Consider the following 21,461-nt stretch of genomic DNA (forward strand, 5'->3'; position numbering starts at 1 on the left):
AGCAGAGAGAAGGTGGAAGGGACCTGAAATGGCATACCCCCCTGCAAATTCCATCCCTCGGTGAGGATTTGTCCCTTGGCCACGTGGAATAGCAGGATGGACTCAGGAAAGCAGTCCCCAACTGGACAGCTCGGTGCCCAGCTAGCACTCTGTCTGTATGGACAACCAGGGTCTTTAGTAAAGGAGAATTTTCTTATTTCTTTGTACTTTATAGAGGCACTTGAAACTGCTACTCAATTATCTTTTTTAAGCAAATTCAACAGGAAAAATAATAAGACTTAACTTACATAAAAATGTTAAACAACTGGATTTATTTCAGAATGAAACCAAGTGGAGACCACCTGGGCTTAGCTGTCTCCAGCACACTAGTTTGCTGACGAGTTTGCTATGGGCCTCCCCCAGGAGGACAGGGACTTTGTCCACTGCTGATTGCAGCATCCAATAGTCCTGACACACGGGCATTCAATAAATCTCCACTGAAAGAAAAAATAAAGCTCAGACATTTCACAATGCAGTGGTTTTAAATTATTTTGTGATGTGTGTGCTCTGCTGAGTCACCGAGAGCAGAAGGAATATTTTTGAGGATCTAATGATAAAAAGGTTCTACCATGTGTAAAGAATATAACATCCACATGCTAGACAAAATACAAAAGTACCAAGTACCAAGAAGATCTGCACAAGCTCCTGAATGACCCTGTGTTACATTTCAACTCCAAAGGAAAGCTAGTAAGAGTCTGACCTTATGTTGTGGCTGAGATTATTTTTAAAACCAAAGTACTGTCTTTTTAAAAATATATATGTTTTTATTGAGTTCAGAGAGGAAGGGTGAGGGAGAGATAGAAACATCAATGATGAGAAATGATCATTGATCAGCTGCCTCCTGCACGCCCCCTACTGGGGATTGAGGTGGAAACCCAGGCATGTGCCTTGGGAATTGAACCATGACTTCCTGGTTCATAGGTTGACGCTCAACCACTGCGCAACATTGACTGGCCCAAAATCCTGTCTTAACTCCCAGATGTGAAAAGCATATTGTGTGACATTCCAAACACTTGTAAAATGCAGGTCCCTTCATATACAGACAGATATTAAACGGTCTATGATCAATACTCAGCCTTTTGTTTCCTAAAGACAAGATTCAAACATTTTGCCACCATTATGACAAAAGAATAATTCAAATTAGTCCTGCCACTTATAAATTAGAAATAAATTCTTACAGGATGGGAAATTCACTCTACCAAATATAACAGTAAACATCATGAAAATAAATTCAGTGACCTTTTTAAAAAAGATTACAAAATTGAATTTATTGAGTTTCACACAAGATGCACTTATAAAATTAGTACTGAATGCCATTTTGACAGAAGAAATGAACATCATTCCGAACTCCCAATATATCCTGCAAAGGAAATTAAAATCTTATGGAATTGACAGCACAGTCACAGAATAATTCGAGCTGAAGTGAAAGATACACCCCTGCCGTATTCTTGCTCCGATTAGGGCTCTGTTTGGCAAAGTTTTCCCCAAAACTATTCTTATTCATTGTGGACATTGTTCTTTTTGGTGGAAAAGAGAAGATGAGAACAAAAAGTAATTCTAAAATGGTGCTTCATTGAAACACACACAAAGCAACTTAGAAGTCTTTTCATTTTTAACGCGAAGTACTTCGCGGTCTCACAAAAGCATTTCTGTACAGTTTCCTTTTATCCCATGTGAGCATTAACCTTCAGATTTCTTCACTTAATGCAAAACATTAAAATTCACTTGTATGTCACATGAAAAGCCAAAGAATTCAAGCTAGCTTTACGTTTCACCCAGGAAACAAATCCCCTAAAATTTACCTCTGCACATCATGTGCCTGAAATAGCAGCACAGGAGCCGAACTTCAGAATGAAAAGGTCAAAGGAAAGAACAGTGACACCTGGACACTCTGAAATTGGAGGCTGCAGAATTTTTATAAAGATGCAGGAAGGGTTCTCAAGCTAAAATGTAGTGGGAAACAGCTTGTCTTATGAGGCAGGCCACAAACTAATAAGCAAGCAGACATGGAATCTTGACCTCGACCAACCAAAAAGCACCTTTTGGTTGCTGTTCCCAACATCTACACACAAACTCGTCCCCACTCCCAGTCAGCCACCCACACCCCTCACTGGCTTCCTCCCCTAGCGCAGGCACACCAGGTAGTGCCATCCCCACACAGACGCTCCCATAGGACACAGGCCAGCCCCAGGCACAGGCACAGGCACTCCAGACAGAAAGGCTAATGCACTTTATAAGCCTGAGCAAGACGACTGCTCAATCCACTTATTTACTTTAAAATTGTCACTTAAAAATCTCAGTTACAGGTTGACACCTTTGAATTGAGTACAATTCTGTAGCCGATTCAACACCAAATCCTTTTAACTGTAACAATTGATAAAGCAATTAGTTTTAAAGTGTAATCAGTTATCTGTACATTAAAGTTAACCCTGCTCTGCTTTTTTCAGTATAAAAAGTACGTCTTTGTAAGGTAATTTCTATTTCACCCACTGCAATTAAACAATACACGGCTCACATTTTGCTTTAACGAGTAAACTGAAAAATTATAAACATATTCTCAGTGATGCATAACCTTCATTAATTAATATTTTTTAAATAGACAAAATGGCTTCGGGCTTGTTTTCCCCTATAAAATGCTACTATTCATCATGTCTTATTTAAGGTAGCCTTTTATTCTGATTAATTCAGATACATCTTCCAGGATTATTCTGTGGTGAGAATATTTATCTTGACTTAAGTGTAATTACTTCTTTAAATGCTTTGGCAGATGAAGCAGTTTGAAACTGTCTGTGGAACTAGTATGGGACAGGGCAGGTAACGTTGTGGGGAAAGCTTCCGTTTCCCAGGTAGATCCCCTTACACTGCAGAGGCCGGCGGCCAAAGCCGATGTTCTGGAAGCACAGACGGACCAAGCTGAAGTGATTCGAGGTTGTTCCCATCGGGCCAGAGTGACTGCTGCTTCTCGGGGGAAGAGGGGCTCCCCACGCCATCCAGGCTGGAGGTCACTGCTGTTCCATGACCTGACCTTCAGCCAGGCCACATTATTGGAAGAAAGCTACTCAGATTTGCTTTCTGTTAATAATTTAAGTTTTAAATAAATATATAAGTGCCACGTTTCGCATCTGTCCACCCTGGCAGCACTGTGGCTGCCCCAGGCCTCGGCGCTTGGCACAGGAAGCCACAGAATTCAGTCAATTCGGTTTCCGCAAATTGTGAACCTGTCTATGTCCAACAGATCTTTCTTTGAGGACCTGTGCTTCAGTTCAGAGTTTTCCTGCGTTATGTCCTTCTCTTCACCGTCTGGAGTTGTCAGGAACTGGTCAGAATTACTTGTCACAAGTAACGGTATGACATTTTCCTTCTGATGGCTAGGCTGGTTGGTGACAGAGGCAGACAGGGTTTCTTCTGTGGAAAAACAGGGCCTTTAGTTAGAATAGGATTTCCTCCAAACGTATACTAAAGATGAGCTTACCAATACCATGGTACTGAATAAAAAGTGTAATGATAACCAAACAGCACATTGCAGAAGCAGCCATCTAGCCTATATAATAAAAGAGAAACCTGTAAATTGACCATCCCTCCACTATGCTCACCAGCCAATCAGGAGTGAGTATGCAAATTAACCTGCCAAAGATGGCAGGTTAATTTGCATACACAGGCACTGGGTGGAGAGCAAAGTGGAAGAGCTGGCAGCTTGGGGGGCCTTGGCTCCCTCAATTGCTCCCCCGAAGCCGCAGGGTGGAGAGCAGAGCAGGAGAGCTGGCGGAGCAATGGAGCGGCTTGGGGAACTTGGTTCCCCAATCCGCCAGATGGAGAGCAGAGAGGGAAAGCTGGTGGCTTGGAGGTCTTGGCAGAGTGGGAGGCCATGGGACGGAGACAGAGCAGGAAGGGAAAACCAAGAGCGCAGGTAGCACCAGGAATTCTGGGAATAATTCTGGTGGCAGCCCCAGGACCGGAAGCGGAAGCCCAGAGTGCGGGGAGCACCAGAAATGCTGGGAATCGTAGTTCTGGTGGCAGATGGATCTCCTAGACAGTAGAGCAAAGTGAGCCTGGAACAAGTTACCTTTGTGGTGGGGGATGGAGGGAAAGCAAAGGTGAGAGACATAAGTAAAATCAGAGTGTCTAGGAAAAATTAAAGGGAAGATATCCTAAAAGTTCCAGGAAATCTCCACCAATGAAGCAAAGGGAAAAAAAATGCCTCTATTATTCTGTGAGCAACAAACCAAACTGAGTTGGGGTCTCAGACAATTCACTCATATGATTGCAAAGACAGGCAGAAACTCCTGATTGGAGAGGGCTCTCCTGAGGGCTCCCAGATTGGAGAGGGTGCAGATCAGACTGAGGGACCCCCCCCACAGCCCCCAGTGCATGAATGTTGTGCACTGGGCCTCTAGTGTACATATATATAAAAGGCTAATATGCTAAGTGTCCCTCCCACTGTCCACCGGTCACTATGACACGCACTGACCATCAGTGGGCAGACACTCAATGCAGGAGCTGCCGAGCTGCAGTGACTTGGCAGTGGAAGTTCTCAGGTGATGCACCCCGAAACCAGAGAGGAGGGAGTCCAATTCCTCATGGGGCTGCATGATTCTACCTTAGGCTGTGGGTTATGTTGTTGCTGGGGCACTGTCAGCCCGAATCTGGTTTACTACACACTTGTGTTTGCGTTCCACACCTTGTATGACAGCAACTTTGCCGAGTGCCCTCTCACACTCCGGGACCCCCCGGGGGATGTCAGAGAGCCGGTTTTGGCCCGATCCCGCAGGCCAGGCCAAGGGACCCCACCTGCCGGAGGGACCCCTCACTCTGCAGACACCCAGGAGGGACTGTGGGAGGTTGGCTCCAGGGCGTGTCTGGCCCATCCTGCCCAGTTCTGCCCCGCTGGCCACCTTCTAATTAATTTTCTTTCAATGTGCATGAATCTGCACACCAGGCACTAGTAATGTATAATGGAACGCAGAAGCCACGCCATTACTGTTAGTTAACCCGCGTCAACAGGTGCTCACTGAAGATCCACTGAATGTAAAAACTCAGAGCACTGCATGGGGTGATCTGTGATGAGGCCTAAACAGAAACATTAGCAATAACAACTAATAAAATGAAGTCAAACCCTGAAAGCACTGCTGAACGTTGGAGGGCAGTGATTTGTTACGGGGAGAGAGAAGACAGTAACTCTCCGGAAGATGATGCAGAGAAGCGATGAGAAGACCCCGCCTACCTTGGGAGGGTTTGCACTTGCTCTGTGGTTTACTGGACGGCTTGCAGGGAGTGCTGGAGGGGGGAGGGTCAAACAGCTTCTCTTCCATTTTGGCCTCCTTCACATATTGGCATGATTTTCCCAGCAGCACAATGCTATTCAGTACTTTCAGGGATATCAACCTAAACGCAGAAAGAGACAAGCGACCACTGTTGGAACTCATCTCAATCGCGGGGAGTGCCACCCATCACCAGGTGAACAGAGGACCCGGGAGTCAGAGGCCCGAGTCTGAGACATCCCACACCGAGGGCCTAATGCCACGCACAGGTTTCCCTATCACGGAGGAATCTGGGATAATGCCTACTTCTCATGTAAGAAGTCATATCATTTAAAAGTTATACCTTCTGATATTTAACATTTATTTTCTTCCTATATCACTTAGAAGTTTCACCTTCCAAATTATTTAATTTTTTCTCTTACTACAGAACAAATACATTTAGTAGCTACAGATGAACAAAAAACATATATAAAATAATGTATAGCTCCACACTCTAGCGATGATCCCTGGGACACCTGCTGCATCCCATTCACCATGCTGCTGTGCGCACACATCTATTTGAACTTTTCCGCTGTTTGGAATGGGGCTACGAAGCAGGAGGAGCTGGAGTTTGGAGTCAGAGCACAGACCTGGGGCCCAAGAGTTTGAGTTCACACCTGACTCCACTGCTCCAGCGGTTCTCAACCTGTGGGTCGCGACCCCTTTGGCGGTCGAATGACCTTTTCACAGGGGTCACCTAAGACCATCCTGCATATCAGATATTTACATTACGATTTATCACAGTAGCAACATTACAGTTATGAAGTAGCAACGAAAATAATTTTATGGTTGGGTCACAACATGAGGAACTGTATTTAAAGGGCCAGAAGGTTGAGAACCAGTGGCCTAGAAGCTGTGTGGACCTGCGTTGCTAACCTGTCAGTCCACAGAGGAGATGCCTTTGATGAGGTGCTCAGAGCAGCGCCAGGCACATAGAAACGTCAACCAATCTTGTTATTTCATTATCATCATTGTTGTTTCACATAAATAGCATATGATAAATATTTTCCCCTATCAGTTCATGTTCTTCAGGGGCACTACTAGTATTTTAACGGACCTAATTATTGTGCTGTATGGGTTATGATATAACAAAGCCCCTTCAAAGCCCCTAGTTTCTGGATATTTAGATTATTTTAAGTATTTTTCTTCTATTAAAAAGTTTCTGATTAAGAACACTTACATTAAATCTGTATTTCCTCAAAATAAGTTCCTAGACAGCTATAATTACAGAAGTCGGATTTCTAGACCAAAGGTACGTAACATTTTCAGGTACCTGACACAAATCTGGCAAAAAATCTGAAAACAAAACAAAACAAAACAAAAAGAACCCTCTTCCTATTGGAATCTCCTCACTTACGAGGCCCTAAATGGCCCAGTGCCCAGGACCTCACTGCCCTGGGTAGGGAGTGAGAAAGTGGGTGCTGTTTCTGAGGTCTGAGATGAAAGGTGGCAACGACAGGTCACAGGCCAGGGGGGCAAGTGCGAGGCAGGGCTTAGCAGGCCCCTGTGGACTCTACACCAGGAGACAACGCTCCCACCTCGGGCCTCACAGCTCCTTGGCCAGCTGACTGGGGGACGTCTAACTTACAAAATCCGAACCAGAACTCTTGATTCCAGCCCTAACCCTCCAAACACAAAACAAAATGAACCCCACATATATATGTCACAGGCTTCCCTGTCACAGTAAGTGGCAATTCCATAGCCCTAATTGCTTGGGCTCCAAACTCTGTACTCACATTTGATTCTTTTTCATCCCCTCACACCGCACATCCCATCAATCCCTCCACCAGTCCTGTCCAGCTCCACTTGCAAAATATGCCCCTGACAAACCCTCCCACTCAATTCCACCTACGGCCACCGGCCCTGAAAGAACAGTAACAGTTACCTCCTGACCCAGCCGGCTTATGCTCCTCCTGTCGCCACACTCCAGTCCCCTCTCTGCCCAGCAGCCAGGGTGGTCCTGGCAAGAAGCCAAGGGAAGTGGTGCTTTCTTCTGCACAGGACCTTCCAGGGCTCTCCCTCCTGCAGAGCTGAGGCTTGGGCCCTGCCAGGGCTGCCGGGTCCTCTCCCGTGTGCTCCTGGCATCAGGCCTGCCCTGTGTCCCCTCTCTGAGCCTGCATGGGCTTCCCCTTACTCCATCCGTCAGCACAGACAGCCCCTGCTCTCTCCAGGGCAGCCACCTCTGTGGCTCTCCGTCCAGACACTACCATGCTTTTCTTCCTGACACTTGCTACCAATTTGTCTTTCTGGTGGTTGCCTACTTTCCCACTGGAACTTAGGACACAAAGGCAGGTCCTGTGTTCTTTTCAGTTGGTCCCTAGACCAGCACTGGGAGCAGCCGCGAGCACTGCTCACCGAGGAGCGCTGAGTAGAGGACCTATGAGGGCAGGGCTGCGAGATGCCACACAGCTCAGTGAGAACAGTCTGGAAGCATGTTCCTGACTCATGATGCTACTGAGACAATGACAAGTGAGAGATGCTGTGCTCCTGTGGCAGGAGCTTCCGGGCACTTGCCATGTGCCAGGCACCAGGCAGGGACAAGGTAGGAGACATATGTGGGAAACCAGGACAACACAGATGTCTCTGGGAAGCAGACCTCAGCCCAGGGGACGATTCTGAGCAAATCTAGGGCTGAGGTTACTACTGTCCTGCTTGGTCTCTCTCCCTTTTCTCCTCGAGATACTCAGTTCTGACTGTCTCCCAGACTGACACTCGCAGCATAACTCTTCGCGCTCCACTGAAGCCAGTGCAGGAGGGTCCCTTTTTCTTTCTGGGTAAGTAAACCTAAAGCTGGGATCGGCTGATTTATCATAAATTGACTTCTTGAGAAAACTAAGGGAGACAAAAACTTATCTTTATATTGTTATGTTCTTATCATTTCTCTTCCCCAACCAGAGTGTAAGCCACGCAAGACCAACAAATTTGCAAATAAAAATTCAGCCAGTAACAGGCAGAGCAACTACATTTCTGCATCTTCTGTAGGTTTCTATGACATAGGCCTCGAGTATGCTAAACCATTAACATGGCAAACACAGTAGAAATTCAAAGAGGTTTTTGTACATAGAGAGATGTTTGAATGCAATGGCAGATTTTATTTTATAAAATATGGGTAAAACTTAACTTGTAAGCAAAAAGAGCTTTAAGTAAATGATTACACTAAAGGTTAAAATAAAATCTAAAGTGCTATTAATACTACTAGCAAATAGCAGCAATTTAATTGAACCAGAGCTTAACTAAGTCACAAACATATTGGAGGTACAAGTCATTATGGGGCCCCAGGACAGTTAGAATGGGTGTAGTCTGACTTGATTACATCTTGCATTTATACTTTACTGTATAACCAAAAACATATTCAAGAATAGTTATCTTACCCAAAATAGAAGAGTATGACACAGGCATAAGACAGGATTCCTTGAACTTTAATTGAGCTTGTTACAACTCTGATGAGCTAGCCAGAAACAGACCAAAACAACAAACACACAAACAAAACACACAACCAAAGAGTTATTAGTTCATATTTAAGTAAAGTCATCTATACTGATTTTAACACTTTAGGCACACACCTGTAGCCTGTCTAAATCCAAGCAGGCAGTTCTAGATCTGTCGATTCCTAACAAACTGTGACAACTTGTAAAACCTTTTGTGGTAGATTTGGGTGGTTCAGGCAAATCTAGGATGCCCATAGCTAATGCCAACCATTCAGACATTGTGCCTAGTTCATAAATGACACATCTGCCTGGCCCTAATAGAGAAGCAAATGCAGTGATTTTTAACATGAAAAATTATTCTGGAAAATACAAATGGATTCATCATGCTGTTTGTGTCCCTGCCACAGCTAGATCCATTGAGTGGGCATTTCCATTTTTCTTGCTTTTTTTTGTCCTTTGTCCTCTGACTCTTTTTAAGAATCCTCAATGGCTCTCAGGGATCATAGAGAAAAGGGAACCTTAAAAGAACTAAAAGCTATTGCAAAATCAATTATGTAAAGATTGAAAAATTTCTGTCTCTTTTGGATAGCTGTGGTTAAACACCCATTTTCTTTTTTATCTCACAGAAATAAAGCAGTAAAATCTTGATCCTGGGAAGCCCGATGAGCAAATGTGGTGGGATCTGTCACTGCAAAACCACTCAGCTATAATAGCTTTGGCGGAAAAATGTGCCCATATACAGGCATTCTCCGCTTTTCAAAAGACCACTTTACACCACTTTGCTTTTACAAAAGACCACGTTGGTACTTGTTTTCACTCACCAAAAGAAATCCAAAGGTAATTTTTGCTTTTACTATAAAAAGCATTTGATTTGCAGGGAGCTGACATAGACACAGTTCACACCCTGAGCAGCAAGAGTGGCCGCCAAGCTCCCTTCCAGGGAACTACATCAGCATCTCGGCATCAGGCCACCACAGCTGAGCCCTGTGTCTGGGAACATCTGGGCTTTATCTTCATTTTTTGTGTATCCGTTAGCAAGATGTGTCCTTAGTAGCAGTAGAGCTCAGAAGGGGGTTTACATTAAGTGTAGAAGTGTACATAATTAAGCATTTTGATCATCATGGTGAACAAAATAAACACATAAATTAATGTCCCCTGCTTCTTTGGTTTACGCTATTTAGGCATATGAGAGGTTTCATAGAAACGCTCTACGTTAAGATAGTGGGGAGACTGTATCAGGGTCTGGGGGACTACTACATGGAAATGGAAAGTCAGGGAGAACAACAGACCTTATCTAGTAATGTTATCATCTAAAAGAGTTTATTAGGGTGCCTTAAATAAACATCATAAAATAAATTTTGAACATATCTTTAAAATGCTGCCAGTAAAAGAATAATTGGGAGGACACAGAGGGATGGATTGTCACATGTTCTATAAAGTTTTTGTTATGAGAAACTGAAGTCCTCATCATTTCCTCTAATAAGGAATGACCTGCTGTCCAAATAGCTGTGATGAAGCTAATGTGGCTCTAGGATTTCATTATTTTACTAGAGGCCCAGTGCATGAAATTCGGGCTGAGGGGCCCGGCCTGCGCCTTCTCCTATCTGGAACCCCTCGGGGGATGTCCCTCTTACAATCCGGGACCGCTGGCTCCTAACCACTCACCTGCCTGCCTGCCTGATCGCCCCTAACCACTCTGCCTGCCTGCCTGATGCCCCTAATTCAGCAGTTCTCAACCTGTGGGTCGCGACCCCTTTGGGAATGACCCTTTCACAGGGGTCGCCTAAGACCATTGGAAAACACATACATAATTACATATTGTTTTTGTGATTAATCACTATGCTTTAATTATGTTCAATTTGTAACAATGAAAATACATCCTGCATATCAGATATTTACATTACGATTCATAACAGTAATAAAATTAAAGTTACGAAGTAGCAACGAAAATAATTTTATGGTTGGGGGTCACCACAACATGAGGAACTATATTAAAAGGTCACGGCATTAGGAAGGTTGAGAACCACTGCCCTAATTGCTCCCCTGCCTGCCTGATCACCCCTAACTCTCTGCCTGCCTGCCTGATCGCCTCTAACCACTATGCATGCCTGCCTGACTGCCCCTAACTGCTCTCCCCTGCCAGCCTGATCACCCCTAACTGCCTCTGCCTTGGCCCCTGCCACCAGGTTTAGTCCGGAAGATGCCCGGTCTAATTAGCATATTACCCTTTTATTAGTATAGATAAGAAAGGTTTGCCAATGATCACATTCAAGGATTAAAGGACTTCATTTTTATTTAGTATATTATCAGGCAATTTTAAGACACATTCATCCAAAGCCTCATTTCCATGAGACCTTCACACATGATTTCTTTTACTTTTTTGGGGTTTGAATTCACTTGAGGACTTAAGGTAATAAGTTTATAAGAAGAAGCATTGCCTCTCTTGGGCCTTAAAGAACTGATCCCAAGGCCTCGGTAGGTTCCTCAGAGTCGGAAGCGTCTGCTGGAGGTCTGCGAGAGAAGCCTGCAAACCCCGGCCACTGGACCACTGCACAACCCACTGCGAAAGCGCAGGGTTAACTATTCAATAAGCTTACATCTTTTGGTATAACAACCATAAAAACTCATTTAAAGAAAAAAAATCTTTAAATACCAAATTAAAAACCCCATACTAATCATGAATAGAGCTTTCTGGCAGATAAGTTACTAGATAGTTATTATTTAGCAAAGCAGGGCCATATTCAAATACAATCATCTAACCAATCTTTTTAGATAATAATCAGTCTGGCTAACTAGATTTATCCTCACACTGTATGTATCATGTTTCTAGTTGTAGAAGACAAATGTAGAGAAATTCAATATTCTATCTTATCAATCTTTTAAACGTTTAACAAATAATTATTTTACTCTTTAAAATCCTCCATTTTTCCAAAATTCTAGGAGTTCATTTTCCCAAGTAAAAGAAAGCTATATTACTATATAATAAACTACCAAGATAATTGAAAACATTTAGGACGTGGTTAGTTGGAGAGCTGTACTGAAATTTAAATAACATGAACTCTATTGATCATCAACCGGACAAGCTAGTCTAACATACAGCTGGTATGACCTACAGCTTCTCTCTCCACCACTTAGGTGACTCCGTGACTCTGCATTAAGCGAGAACTCCAGGAGAACTCTGGCAAAAAGTTCGCTGCCTTTGTTTTGAAGTGAGAACAGGTAGCCAATAAGGAATATAATGAAGTACGAGTGCAGCCAGCAAACGTTAACGAACATTATTAGAGCCTGACGTGGCCAGTAACTATTCACAAGGCTGTGCTGAGCAATTCATTAAGATATAAACTCGATGACATTTTTAGTGGGTTTAGTAAATTTCAGTGCTATTATTTAAAATATACATAATTCCTAAATATAAGACTAGAAAATGTCAATGTAAAAACTTCGGAAAATGAATACAGAATATTTCTCCATTTAAACATTTCATAATTTAATCTACTTCATTTGTTTCCAAGTTTTTGCTATAAATGCCACTATAATGTGTAACTTTGCCTATAAGTCATTATATGCCTTTTACAGCTATTTCCTTAGAATGAATTCCTAGAACTGAAATTACCCCATTAAACTGTCAAACTGCCCCTTTAGAGGTGCTAGACCAACTTACACTTCAACCAACATATGTAATACTTGCCACACCCACGCCTACCACCAGGTATTTCCATAAAAAAAAAACTTTGCCAAATGAATAAGCAGAGTTTCTCATTGTTAGAAAAGCCATTATGTAAAAACAGTTCCTGATATCACTTATCTATTGGATGACTCAAATGTCAAAAGGATAACAAAAAATTTCCTCCAGGTCATTTACCTTTAATTTTTATATCATCCTTTTGAAACAAAGTTATTGATAATCCACTGATTAATATTCTATAATGACAGTCATTGCATTATTTAAAAAAGTAAGAAAGTACAGACTTACTAAAACAGCTAGTGGGAGAGGAATGAACCCCATCCTCCGTGCCACGGAGTCGCTGTAATCAGTGTACGCCTAGACAGAGAGGGGAGAAGGGTTCATGGACTTAAAGCACATGTATAAAGTACCATTCACTCATCACCAGCACATTTTCTAAACAGGTGAGGTTACGAGGAAGAAGGCACCTGGCACCTATTATGTAAGTTAGCAAAATGATGTGGAAATTTAAATGTTCATAAGAAGTTTTAAATACAAAGTTGTATAACTATTACAAAGCTGCAAAAATCATACCCTATTTATGTTAAGTATTAGTATTATTTTTATTAATTTGTAAAAATTTATTGTCAAGAACAGGAATAAGTAAGAAGTTTAAGTTGATGTAGCTTTCCCTTAACCAATATTTGGAGCTAAATTAAACCTCCGTCAGTTAATTTCAGATTCTGTCTTTGATATAATACTCACATTTTTCTGTCGACTACTAACAAGGTCAAAAGCAAGGCTGGCTCTATATTCACTGTAGACCTAAAAACAAATAAGAATGCAATATTAAGTAATATAGTGCAAATATCTAATGTGGGAAGACTTATACTTTGCAGATCAATATGTTTAATAATTCACCAGTAAAAAGGTCTTAATAGCCGAGCCGACACCTGGGTAGTGTTTCTCTATTTGTTTTCCTACAACAAGAGTAAACAGCTTCAAGTCCCCCAACTGTTATGTTCACAAACCTTTTAAAGGTTTCTCTTGAAAGAGAGATAAATACTAGCCCTGGGATGGGTGGCTCAGTTGGTTGAAGTGTCATCCTATACAACAAAAGGTTGCAGGTTCAATGCCTGGTCGGGGCGTATGCAGGAGGCAACCGACCAATGTTTCTCTCTCATATTGATATTTCTCTCTCTCTCTCAGTCCCTTCTTCTCTCTCTAAAATCAATGAAGAAAACATATCCTTGGGTGAGAATTAAATTTTTAAAAAGGAGAGATAAATACTCAATGATTAGAGTCCTGAGAGTTTAGAGTTTTGGGAATAGTGGCTATTTTAAGTAGTATAACATATATAATTTGGAAATTTTAAATAAACAGTTTAAAAATTATTATTACTCTATCTCTAATAATAATGATGCCTTCTTAGAAAATAGATGCTGAGTAAGATATTAAATTGAGTTTTGAAAGCCTGTTTTAATAAAAACAATGTTATTTTAAAAAGAGTAAGTAAACAGGTAATGACAGATTAACAGTTTATGATGATTTTGATCTCAACTACTAGTCAATCCACACCTCCACCCAAAAGTGTGGAACCAGAAGTATTTAATACTGAAATACTATACTTTCAGTTGTGTAATAATTTTTAGAAACTTAAAAATATAATTCTAACTTTATAGTAGCAGTACGCTTCTAGTATCTTCATAAATGCAATAAACCTAAACTTGTTCTTTTACAACTGTATATTATTAAGTAGAAGTGAACTTCAAACACTAAATTGCTTACGAAAATACATACATCTGCAGTAATGTCGTTGAACTTAGTGATAAAGGCATGTTTTACAATATCCACAGCAATTTCTGATGCAATCACCATACAGACATCTGGAAATAACACCCAGAGATGATCTATAAAGTACAGGAAAAAATAGACAGTTAAACTACTTAATATAAATAGAATCCAATATCACAGGCTATCACAGAAATCCAAAATTCACAGGGCAAAACTGTAATGTTTTCAATAAAATGATATAGAGACAGAACTAGCATTCAATAAATTATCAAAGGAGCCATATTTTAGCAAGTGAAGGGATAATTCATTTACAGATGCTTATTCTGCACTTTCTCTGTGCCAAGCACTTCAGGGAGGACCTGGTGTGAGCAGAGCCTCAGCCTCCCTGCTGGAGCCAGCAGGGACCACTGGTGGGTGACTAATTAAGCAGGCTCATTATAAACCCCTCTGATTCCAGAGCTGCCTCAGGGGGACAGTAAACAGCTAGTAGGGACATGTGCTGAAGGCAACTGAACAATTTCTCCCTCTCTGATCATGGTGACTTAAAGATATAGCTCAATCATTTATTTAACTGTCATACAGATGTAATTTGTACATCTTTACATGTATAAAAATGTCAATTTAGTACCAAGTACTTGATAAAAAACAGCAAACAGATAAACCCCTAAGACCTTGAAGAAGGGTATAAGAACGGAACTGGGCAAGAAGAAAGTTAGAGACACTGACAAGCAACTGAGGACCCGGGCAGCTGCAGGGCGGGGTGGAGACACTGACGCTGGGGCTACACTTGCAGACGGGCAGTGCAGGGGTCTTAGTGAGTCTGACATCAGGCTGAGGTTGGGGGGATCAGGGACCTGATTTTATGGTTTCCACAAGAAAATAACTTCTGGACATAGATCTCATTTTATATCTGTTTCTGATTTTTCACAGGTACCTGAAAACTAGCAATGAATCAAAACAAATTAACGGGAAGTTATTAAATGCCTAGAACATGCATAGCACTCAGGTAATAAATAAAATGTAAAACATGATCTCACTTCTTAAGAACAAAGTTGTACAAAAATGCCTGACATTAGAAAACTCTAAGTTACTTGAGACACCTGAACATGTGGATCATTGCCCACCAAGCTCACTGCAGCATTGCCAGACGGTGCTGTAACTACCTGTCTACTTCTCTGTCAGCCTGTGAATCCTAACATATGTTACCACTTTTCACATGTGCCACGTAGCAGACAGGCAGTGAATGTCTGCCAACTGCATGGATGGTGAAAATTCATGGAATCCTGACAACTTGTCAGCCTCACTTCAGAGCTGTATAAAAGTAACACTTTATTGCTTGACATTGTATTTCTTTAATTTATCACTATTCAAGATGCTAATAGGCAGCAAATAAAAGACAAAGGTTAGGAAAGATCAGAAGTTCTTCTGGTGAACCCCTGAAATGTAAAAGTCTGACTGCATTTATATAACCACTAGGGGCCCGGTGCATGAAATTCGTGCACTGGGTGTGTGTGGGGGGGTGGGGGGGAGTGTCCCTCAGCCCAGCCTGCCCCCTCTCACATACTGGGAGCCCTCAGGCATTGAACCCCATCACCCTCCAATCGCAGGATCAGCCCCTTGCCCAGGCCTGATGCCTCCGCCAGAGGTGTCAGGCTTGGACAGGGGACCCCCATCTCCCCCCGATCACTGGCTCTGGCCCCCGCCCAGGCCTGAGGCCTCTGGCCCAGGAATCATGCCTGGGCAGGGGACCCCCATCACCCTCTGATCGCTTGCTCCACCCCCCGCCCAAGCCTGATGCCTCTGACCCAGGCTTCAGGCCTGGGCAAGGGGACCATCATATCCCCCCAATCCCTGGCTCCGCCCCCCCACCCAGGCCTGATGAGTTGACCCTCATCACCCTCCGATCACCAATCACCGGATCGGCCCCTTGACCAGGCCTGAGGCCTCCGGCAGAGGTGTCAGGCCTGGGCAGGGGACCCCCAGCTCCCCACGGTTGCAGGCTCCGCCCCTGCCCAGGCCTAACACCTCTGGCTGAGGTGTCCGGCCCGGGCAGCGGGGACCCGCAGCTGCAGCGGCCCCGCGATCGTGGGCTTCGCCTTAGGCCCAGGCAAGGGACCCCTAGTTCCTGGGACTGCCAGCTTCGACCGTGCCCAGCTCCCATCGCTGGCTCCACCCCTACTTCCTGCTATCACTGGCCAGGGTGGAAAAGGCACCTGATTCTCCGATCATTGCTGGGGGGCAGGGCAAAGGCGGCCCTGGGGCCGCCTTTGCCCTGCCCCCCAGCTCTTAGCTCCCCCCTGGGTTTCAGATCACTGTCAGTGGCAGGGGGCTTCTTCCTGCTTTCCCTTTCGTCTCCCTGCATTGTGACTACATATGCAAATTAGCCGCCATCTTGTTGGCAGTTAACTGCCAATCTTAGTTGGCAGTTAATTTTCATATAGCCCTGATTAGCCAATGAAAAGGGTAGCACCGTACGCCAATTACCATTTTTCTCTTTTATTAGTGTAGATTAGTGTAGATGGCTCATCTGGAAGCTGCAGGGTCCACCACCCACCAAGAACACAGCCCTGGAGACGCTGTGCCGTTTATGGTCAAGGATTATTGCACATGCTACGTCTCCCAGCCACAAATCCTCTACTGAGACAGGGACTGCTCACACCCAGAGTGAGCAGCCTCGATGCTGTAAAGTGTACTGCATACACATTTCAGTCCATGTAAAAGAGTAATATTGGACGCCACGGTATTTGTGAAAAGTTACTTACCTGGATTCCAAGAAAACTGTTCCATGTTCCGTAGACACACTATTAGCAAAAGCACATAATTTGTGAATCGCTCTTTAATATCTGAAAAAAAATTTCACATATAAATATATATTGCATATAAACCATATAATAAAAGTGTATGTATAAAGTTATCTTTTAGTGAGAACATGAAATTATGTTATGTGTAAGTATCTGTACAATAAACATACTATTTTGTATACAGAATGTCACTACATTGGTAAGCCATTTATTTCTTTCACCAACACAATTCTAGCAAGCAAATTCCAGTTTTCTACAAATTTCAAAAAATACTCAAACCATTAGTCTGCTCAGATTGAGTCAGATTCCCCCAATGGACTATGGGGACTTACAACTGTTTTCATTTCATAGAAGAATTAAAAAATAGAAGCAGAGAGTGAAGTACAGGACTGGGTAATGTGAAACCCTTCTATAGCAGAATACTTCCAATTTGCTAAATAGTCAGTATACAGCACTGACCTGACAAATCCTTTAGCTAATAGAGTGTTACAATTATGAAAGCATTTCTTAAGATATACGTAGAACTTATGGGGAGGGGGAACAACAAGGTTTCGTATTTATCATGTTACTAAACACTATCATCTTGGTCTGCCGGGAGCCAGTCCATGCTTGCTGTTTCAAGGGACCTGGCATATATGGCATACTGTTCTTAATATGTTTGCTCACCTTCTTGGCACTATGTGTTTTAACCAAGGTTTCTGAGAAAGGTTGTTTCCCCAGGTAGGGATTTTCCCCTGAAGTTAGGGAGGGAATAAAACCTCTTAACTAAGTGCCAGGCGGGTAATTAATCACTTTAACTACGAACAATCATGCTTAAGCTACATAATCTTTACTCCCTGGAATGGAGATAAGAAACGCCCTAACCTTTGGAATAGAGATTGATAGGATTGGAATCAACTGGTATAAATACAGATGTAACAACACAGAACTTAGAAGACAGAACCTACACACAGAACTTAGAAGACAGAACTTAGAAGACAGAACCTACACAGAACCTACACAGACAGAAGAACTTCGCTGGAGAGAACATGGGAAAAGATCCTGGACTGAACCTGACTACAGAAATTGGCAAGAGAACCTGACTAGAACCTGGTGACTGAACCTGGCTGGAGAACCTAGCGAGGGAACATGACTACAGAACCTGGCTGGGGAACCTAGCAAGAGAACATGGACACAGAACCTGGCTGGAGATCCTAACCAGAACTTTGCTGGAGATCCTGACCAGAACTTCGCTAGAGATCCTGGCTAGGCTGCTGATCAACTGAACACTGTCTCCGTGTCCTTCCTTCTTCGCCGACTCCGTCTACGCCTTTGGGGACCCCTGGACCTGCTGGGGTTGGACCCCGGCATTGGTCTGAATGGATTTAATAAAAGCAAATAACTAAATTCCTGCTAAGAGCTAGTTTACACTTCACTGTGTAAACTATTTTCTTATTACAGTCTAAGATATTATGTAATCAAGAAATGAAAGAAATCCATGTCTGCAGTAAGTTGGCACACCCGTGTGGGTGGGGCTGTGGCCAGTGCAATCACTTACCTAGTAACCCACATCAAGGCCTGTATATATACAACTGTCGTTTCCCTAATATTCTAGTATCGTAATAATTCTGGGCCACCTTGCCACTCAAATGTGGGACCCCCTATAGCCCTCTGCATTTTAATTTCACCTTGGTGTCCTTCTTCCAACTGTCTTGGCTTCTCTTTTCTTTTCTTTTTTAAAATATATTTTATTGATTTTTTTACAGAAAGGAAGGGCGAGGGATAGAGAGTTAGAAACATCGATGAGAGAGAAACATCGATCAGCTGCCTCCTGCACACTCCCTACTGAGGATGTGCCTGCAACCAAGGTATATGCCCTTGGCCGGAATCGAACCTGGGACCCTTGAGTCCACAGGCCGACGCTCTATCCACTGAACCAAACCGGTTAGGGTGGCTTCTCTTTTCTTATTTCCACCTTTCCCTGCTACTCTACAGCAAGTGATCTAGACTTTCATTCTACAACTAAACCTTGGTCTCCAAGTGAAGTGGCATTTCCCACATGTGCATTCCCTAAATGCCTAAACTCTGTCCAGTCAGGGACAATACCTTCTCCAGGGTAGCACAGCTCTTAGCCCTTATTTGTGAGGGGCCTGGGTTGTCATAATTCTGTTCTTGGTAGCTTAGCGTACTTGGCCAAGTCAAATTACTTTCCCTGTGTTCTAGTTTTCACATGTATAACATGGAATAATATCATCTGCTGCAAGTAAATTTCTGGGTTCATGAGAAGTTTTTAAAAGTACTGATAAGGTTCGATACAAATGTTTGTAATTTGTTATTATCTTAAAGATCCTGAGATTGCAATAACCAAAATAATAAGCAAACTTGGTAAAGATGTTGAGAGAGTAAGAGAAAGCACAGCTTAAGTCAAAGAAACAATAACCCACAGGAAATGTGACATCAGAGTTTTAGAATAGACTGCAAAATAATATGCATAAGCTGCAAGTTGAGTCCAACTGTACATACCGCTATTTGACATTTGAAAAAGATTGTTCTTCTCAAACTTCTTGAAAACACTTCCTTTAATTTCAACAAACTGAAATAGTAAAAGAAAATATTATCCTTATCATTACAACTGTTTTAAACATGGATATAGTATATATAAAACTTCCTGAATAAATAATGTTTAGAAAAAATAATTCATCCCATCTAGAAACTGCTGTTAAAGTACCCATTTAACTTCAGAAATGTAAAGTAAACCTCATACTCACATTATTAGACATCATGATAGTGAGCAAGGACTTGTTGTGTGAGTTAAACGCTACGTTGAGAGTTGTTGCTTGAACCATTATAAGAATTGCATGCAAAACTAGCAGTAAGTGATGTCAAGGAAAGTAACTTAAGTCTGTTTTCATATTATAGTAACAGATAATACTACACAATTTTCAAAGTGAATAATGTGGGGAAAGATGACTATGTTTTCCAGTCAAGTTTTACATAAGTACTTTATTCTTTGTAATTTTTTATTGGGCGATCCAAATTTGACTGGATTACGACATACACCACCATATGAACCAAGCAACAGCAGAAATGACCCGCGGTGCACCATTCAAGTGGACTGTGAGTCCTGTTCTTTCTGGTTCTCTGGCATTTGGCTCAATGCTTGGGAAACAGGCCCTTTAAAAAGTTTCTTAAATAAATAGAATATGGTAAATACTAAAAGAAGACACTTAGCAATACACATTCTGAATTAAGATCACTTACATTCTAAAACAGACTGCTCTTCTGGGGATGAGGAACATAGACAATAAGAATTGTCTGATAATTAAGGTTCGTCTTCATTGTCTTTTTTGAAGACATCACAAGTTGTAGAATTATATTCATATTACACGTGGAATGGTTTATTTAAATTAGAACAGTAACTTTTATTCCAGTATACTTGGAACAAGCTTTTACTCTACAGAAATCTTCCCACTTAAGTCCTTTAACTTTCCAAGTATTAATCTGATTTTTTCAAGTATCAGTTTGAGAGAGAGTATGGAAAACCATGTGGCACATTCCTGTGAATGAATCTGACCCCACCCGGAACATGCAGGCATGCACGTGTGTGTAAATATATATGAATGGGCACACACACTGTTTATATGTAATGAAGCCTTTAATCATTAAAAAAAGAAAAGAAAAAAAAAAGCTTTAAAAGGGCGGTGAGAGGGGAGGATAAAACCTCCAAAATTCCTCCAAACCAATTTCAAATTTTACTCCTAGATGAACTGTATACATTTTAAGCCCAGGTTATAACAAAGAATCCACAGGCTTAAAAAAAGATAACCTTAAAAAATTCCATATACGTATAGAAAGCTACACAGATGTATATAAACGTAAAGTATGTATAATACCCTTCAGTCAAAAATCCTTCCACAGAACCAGTTGCACGGAGAACAGAACTGTTAGCAGTTCACAGCAGCATGCACTGAGGCTCGTTAAGTTAACATATAATTGAGTCTTATAACTAATTTCTCTAAAGAAAGCAGACATTTCACACAATGCTCAGGACACACATACACATACCTTTAAATCAGAGAAACAGCTAACCAAATAAAACAATGCAGAATACGCATTGACTGCTAGAATGTCTGATACGTCAAAAGGATACAGACGTAGAGAACAGCCATGAGAAAGTGAGGAATCACCCCAATGTGAGCTCTTTTTCTTTCTTTGGGCTCTGTTGCCGTCCAATAGAGAGCATCTAATATATCTTGACCGAATGATGAAAACAGACGATCTGCTACCTAAAGAGAAAAATGATTGAAAAGATGTTTCTTATTATTCCATTCAAACATGTTACTACAATTCAGAAGCAACTCAAATACTAGGGCTCTGCGTTTATACAAAAATAAACACTTAGTCCCACCTGAAGGCCAGGTCCGAAAGAGCAGGATCTGTGCACTTATTAGTATCCACG

The 21,461-nt window shown here is 42.2% G+C and overlaps 1 protein-coding gene across 4 annotated transcripts in view; it reads right to left on the bottom strand.

Annotated features, from left to right (window-relative positions):
* Positions 1–1,279: 1,279 nt before the first annotated feature.
* The window catches only part of TAPT1 (transmembrane anterior posterior transformation 1), a 58,085-nt gene continuing 37,903 nt past the window's right edge, over positions 1,280–21,461 (bottom strand). For 3 of the 4 annotated variants that reach the window (XM_036329375.1, XM_036329400.1, XM_036329392.1), the window contains 10 exons: positions 21,153–21,288; positions 19,771–19,868; positions 19,526–19,595; positions 16,985–17,065; positions 14,229–14,338; positions 13,194–13,253; positions 12,738–12,806; positions 8,708–8,784; positions 5,261–5,421; positions 1,280–3,444 (listed from right to left, as the gene is read on the bottom strand). In XM_036329375.1, the coding sequence (XP_036185268.1) occupies positions 3,227–3,444; positions 5,261–5,421; positions 8,708–8,784; positions 12,738–12,806; positions 13,194–13,253; positions 14,229–14,338; positions 16,985–17,065; positions 19,526–19,595; positions 19,771–19,868; positions 21,153–21,288 (1,080 nt within the window). In that variant the 3' untranslated portion in view covers positions 1,280–3,226. The remainder of the gene's footprint in view (positions 3,445–5,260; positions 5,422–8,707; positions 8,785–12,737; positions 12,807–13,193; positions 13,254–14,228; positions 14,339–16,984; positions 17,066–19,525; positions 19,596–19,770; positions 19,869–21,152; positions 21,289–21,461) is intronic. The other variant, XM_036329382.1, reaches the window with a different exon arrangement.

This window comes from Myotis myotis, unplaced genomic scaffold, assembly GCF_014108235.1.
Source record: "Myotis myotis isolate mMyoMyo1 unplaced genomic scaffold, mMyoMyo1.p scaffold_m19_p_1, whole genome shotgun sequence".
Taxonomy (NCBI): Eukaryota; Metazoa; Chordata; class Mammalia; order Chiroptera; family Vespertilionidae; genus Myotis; species Myotis myotis.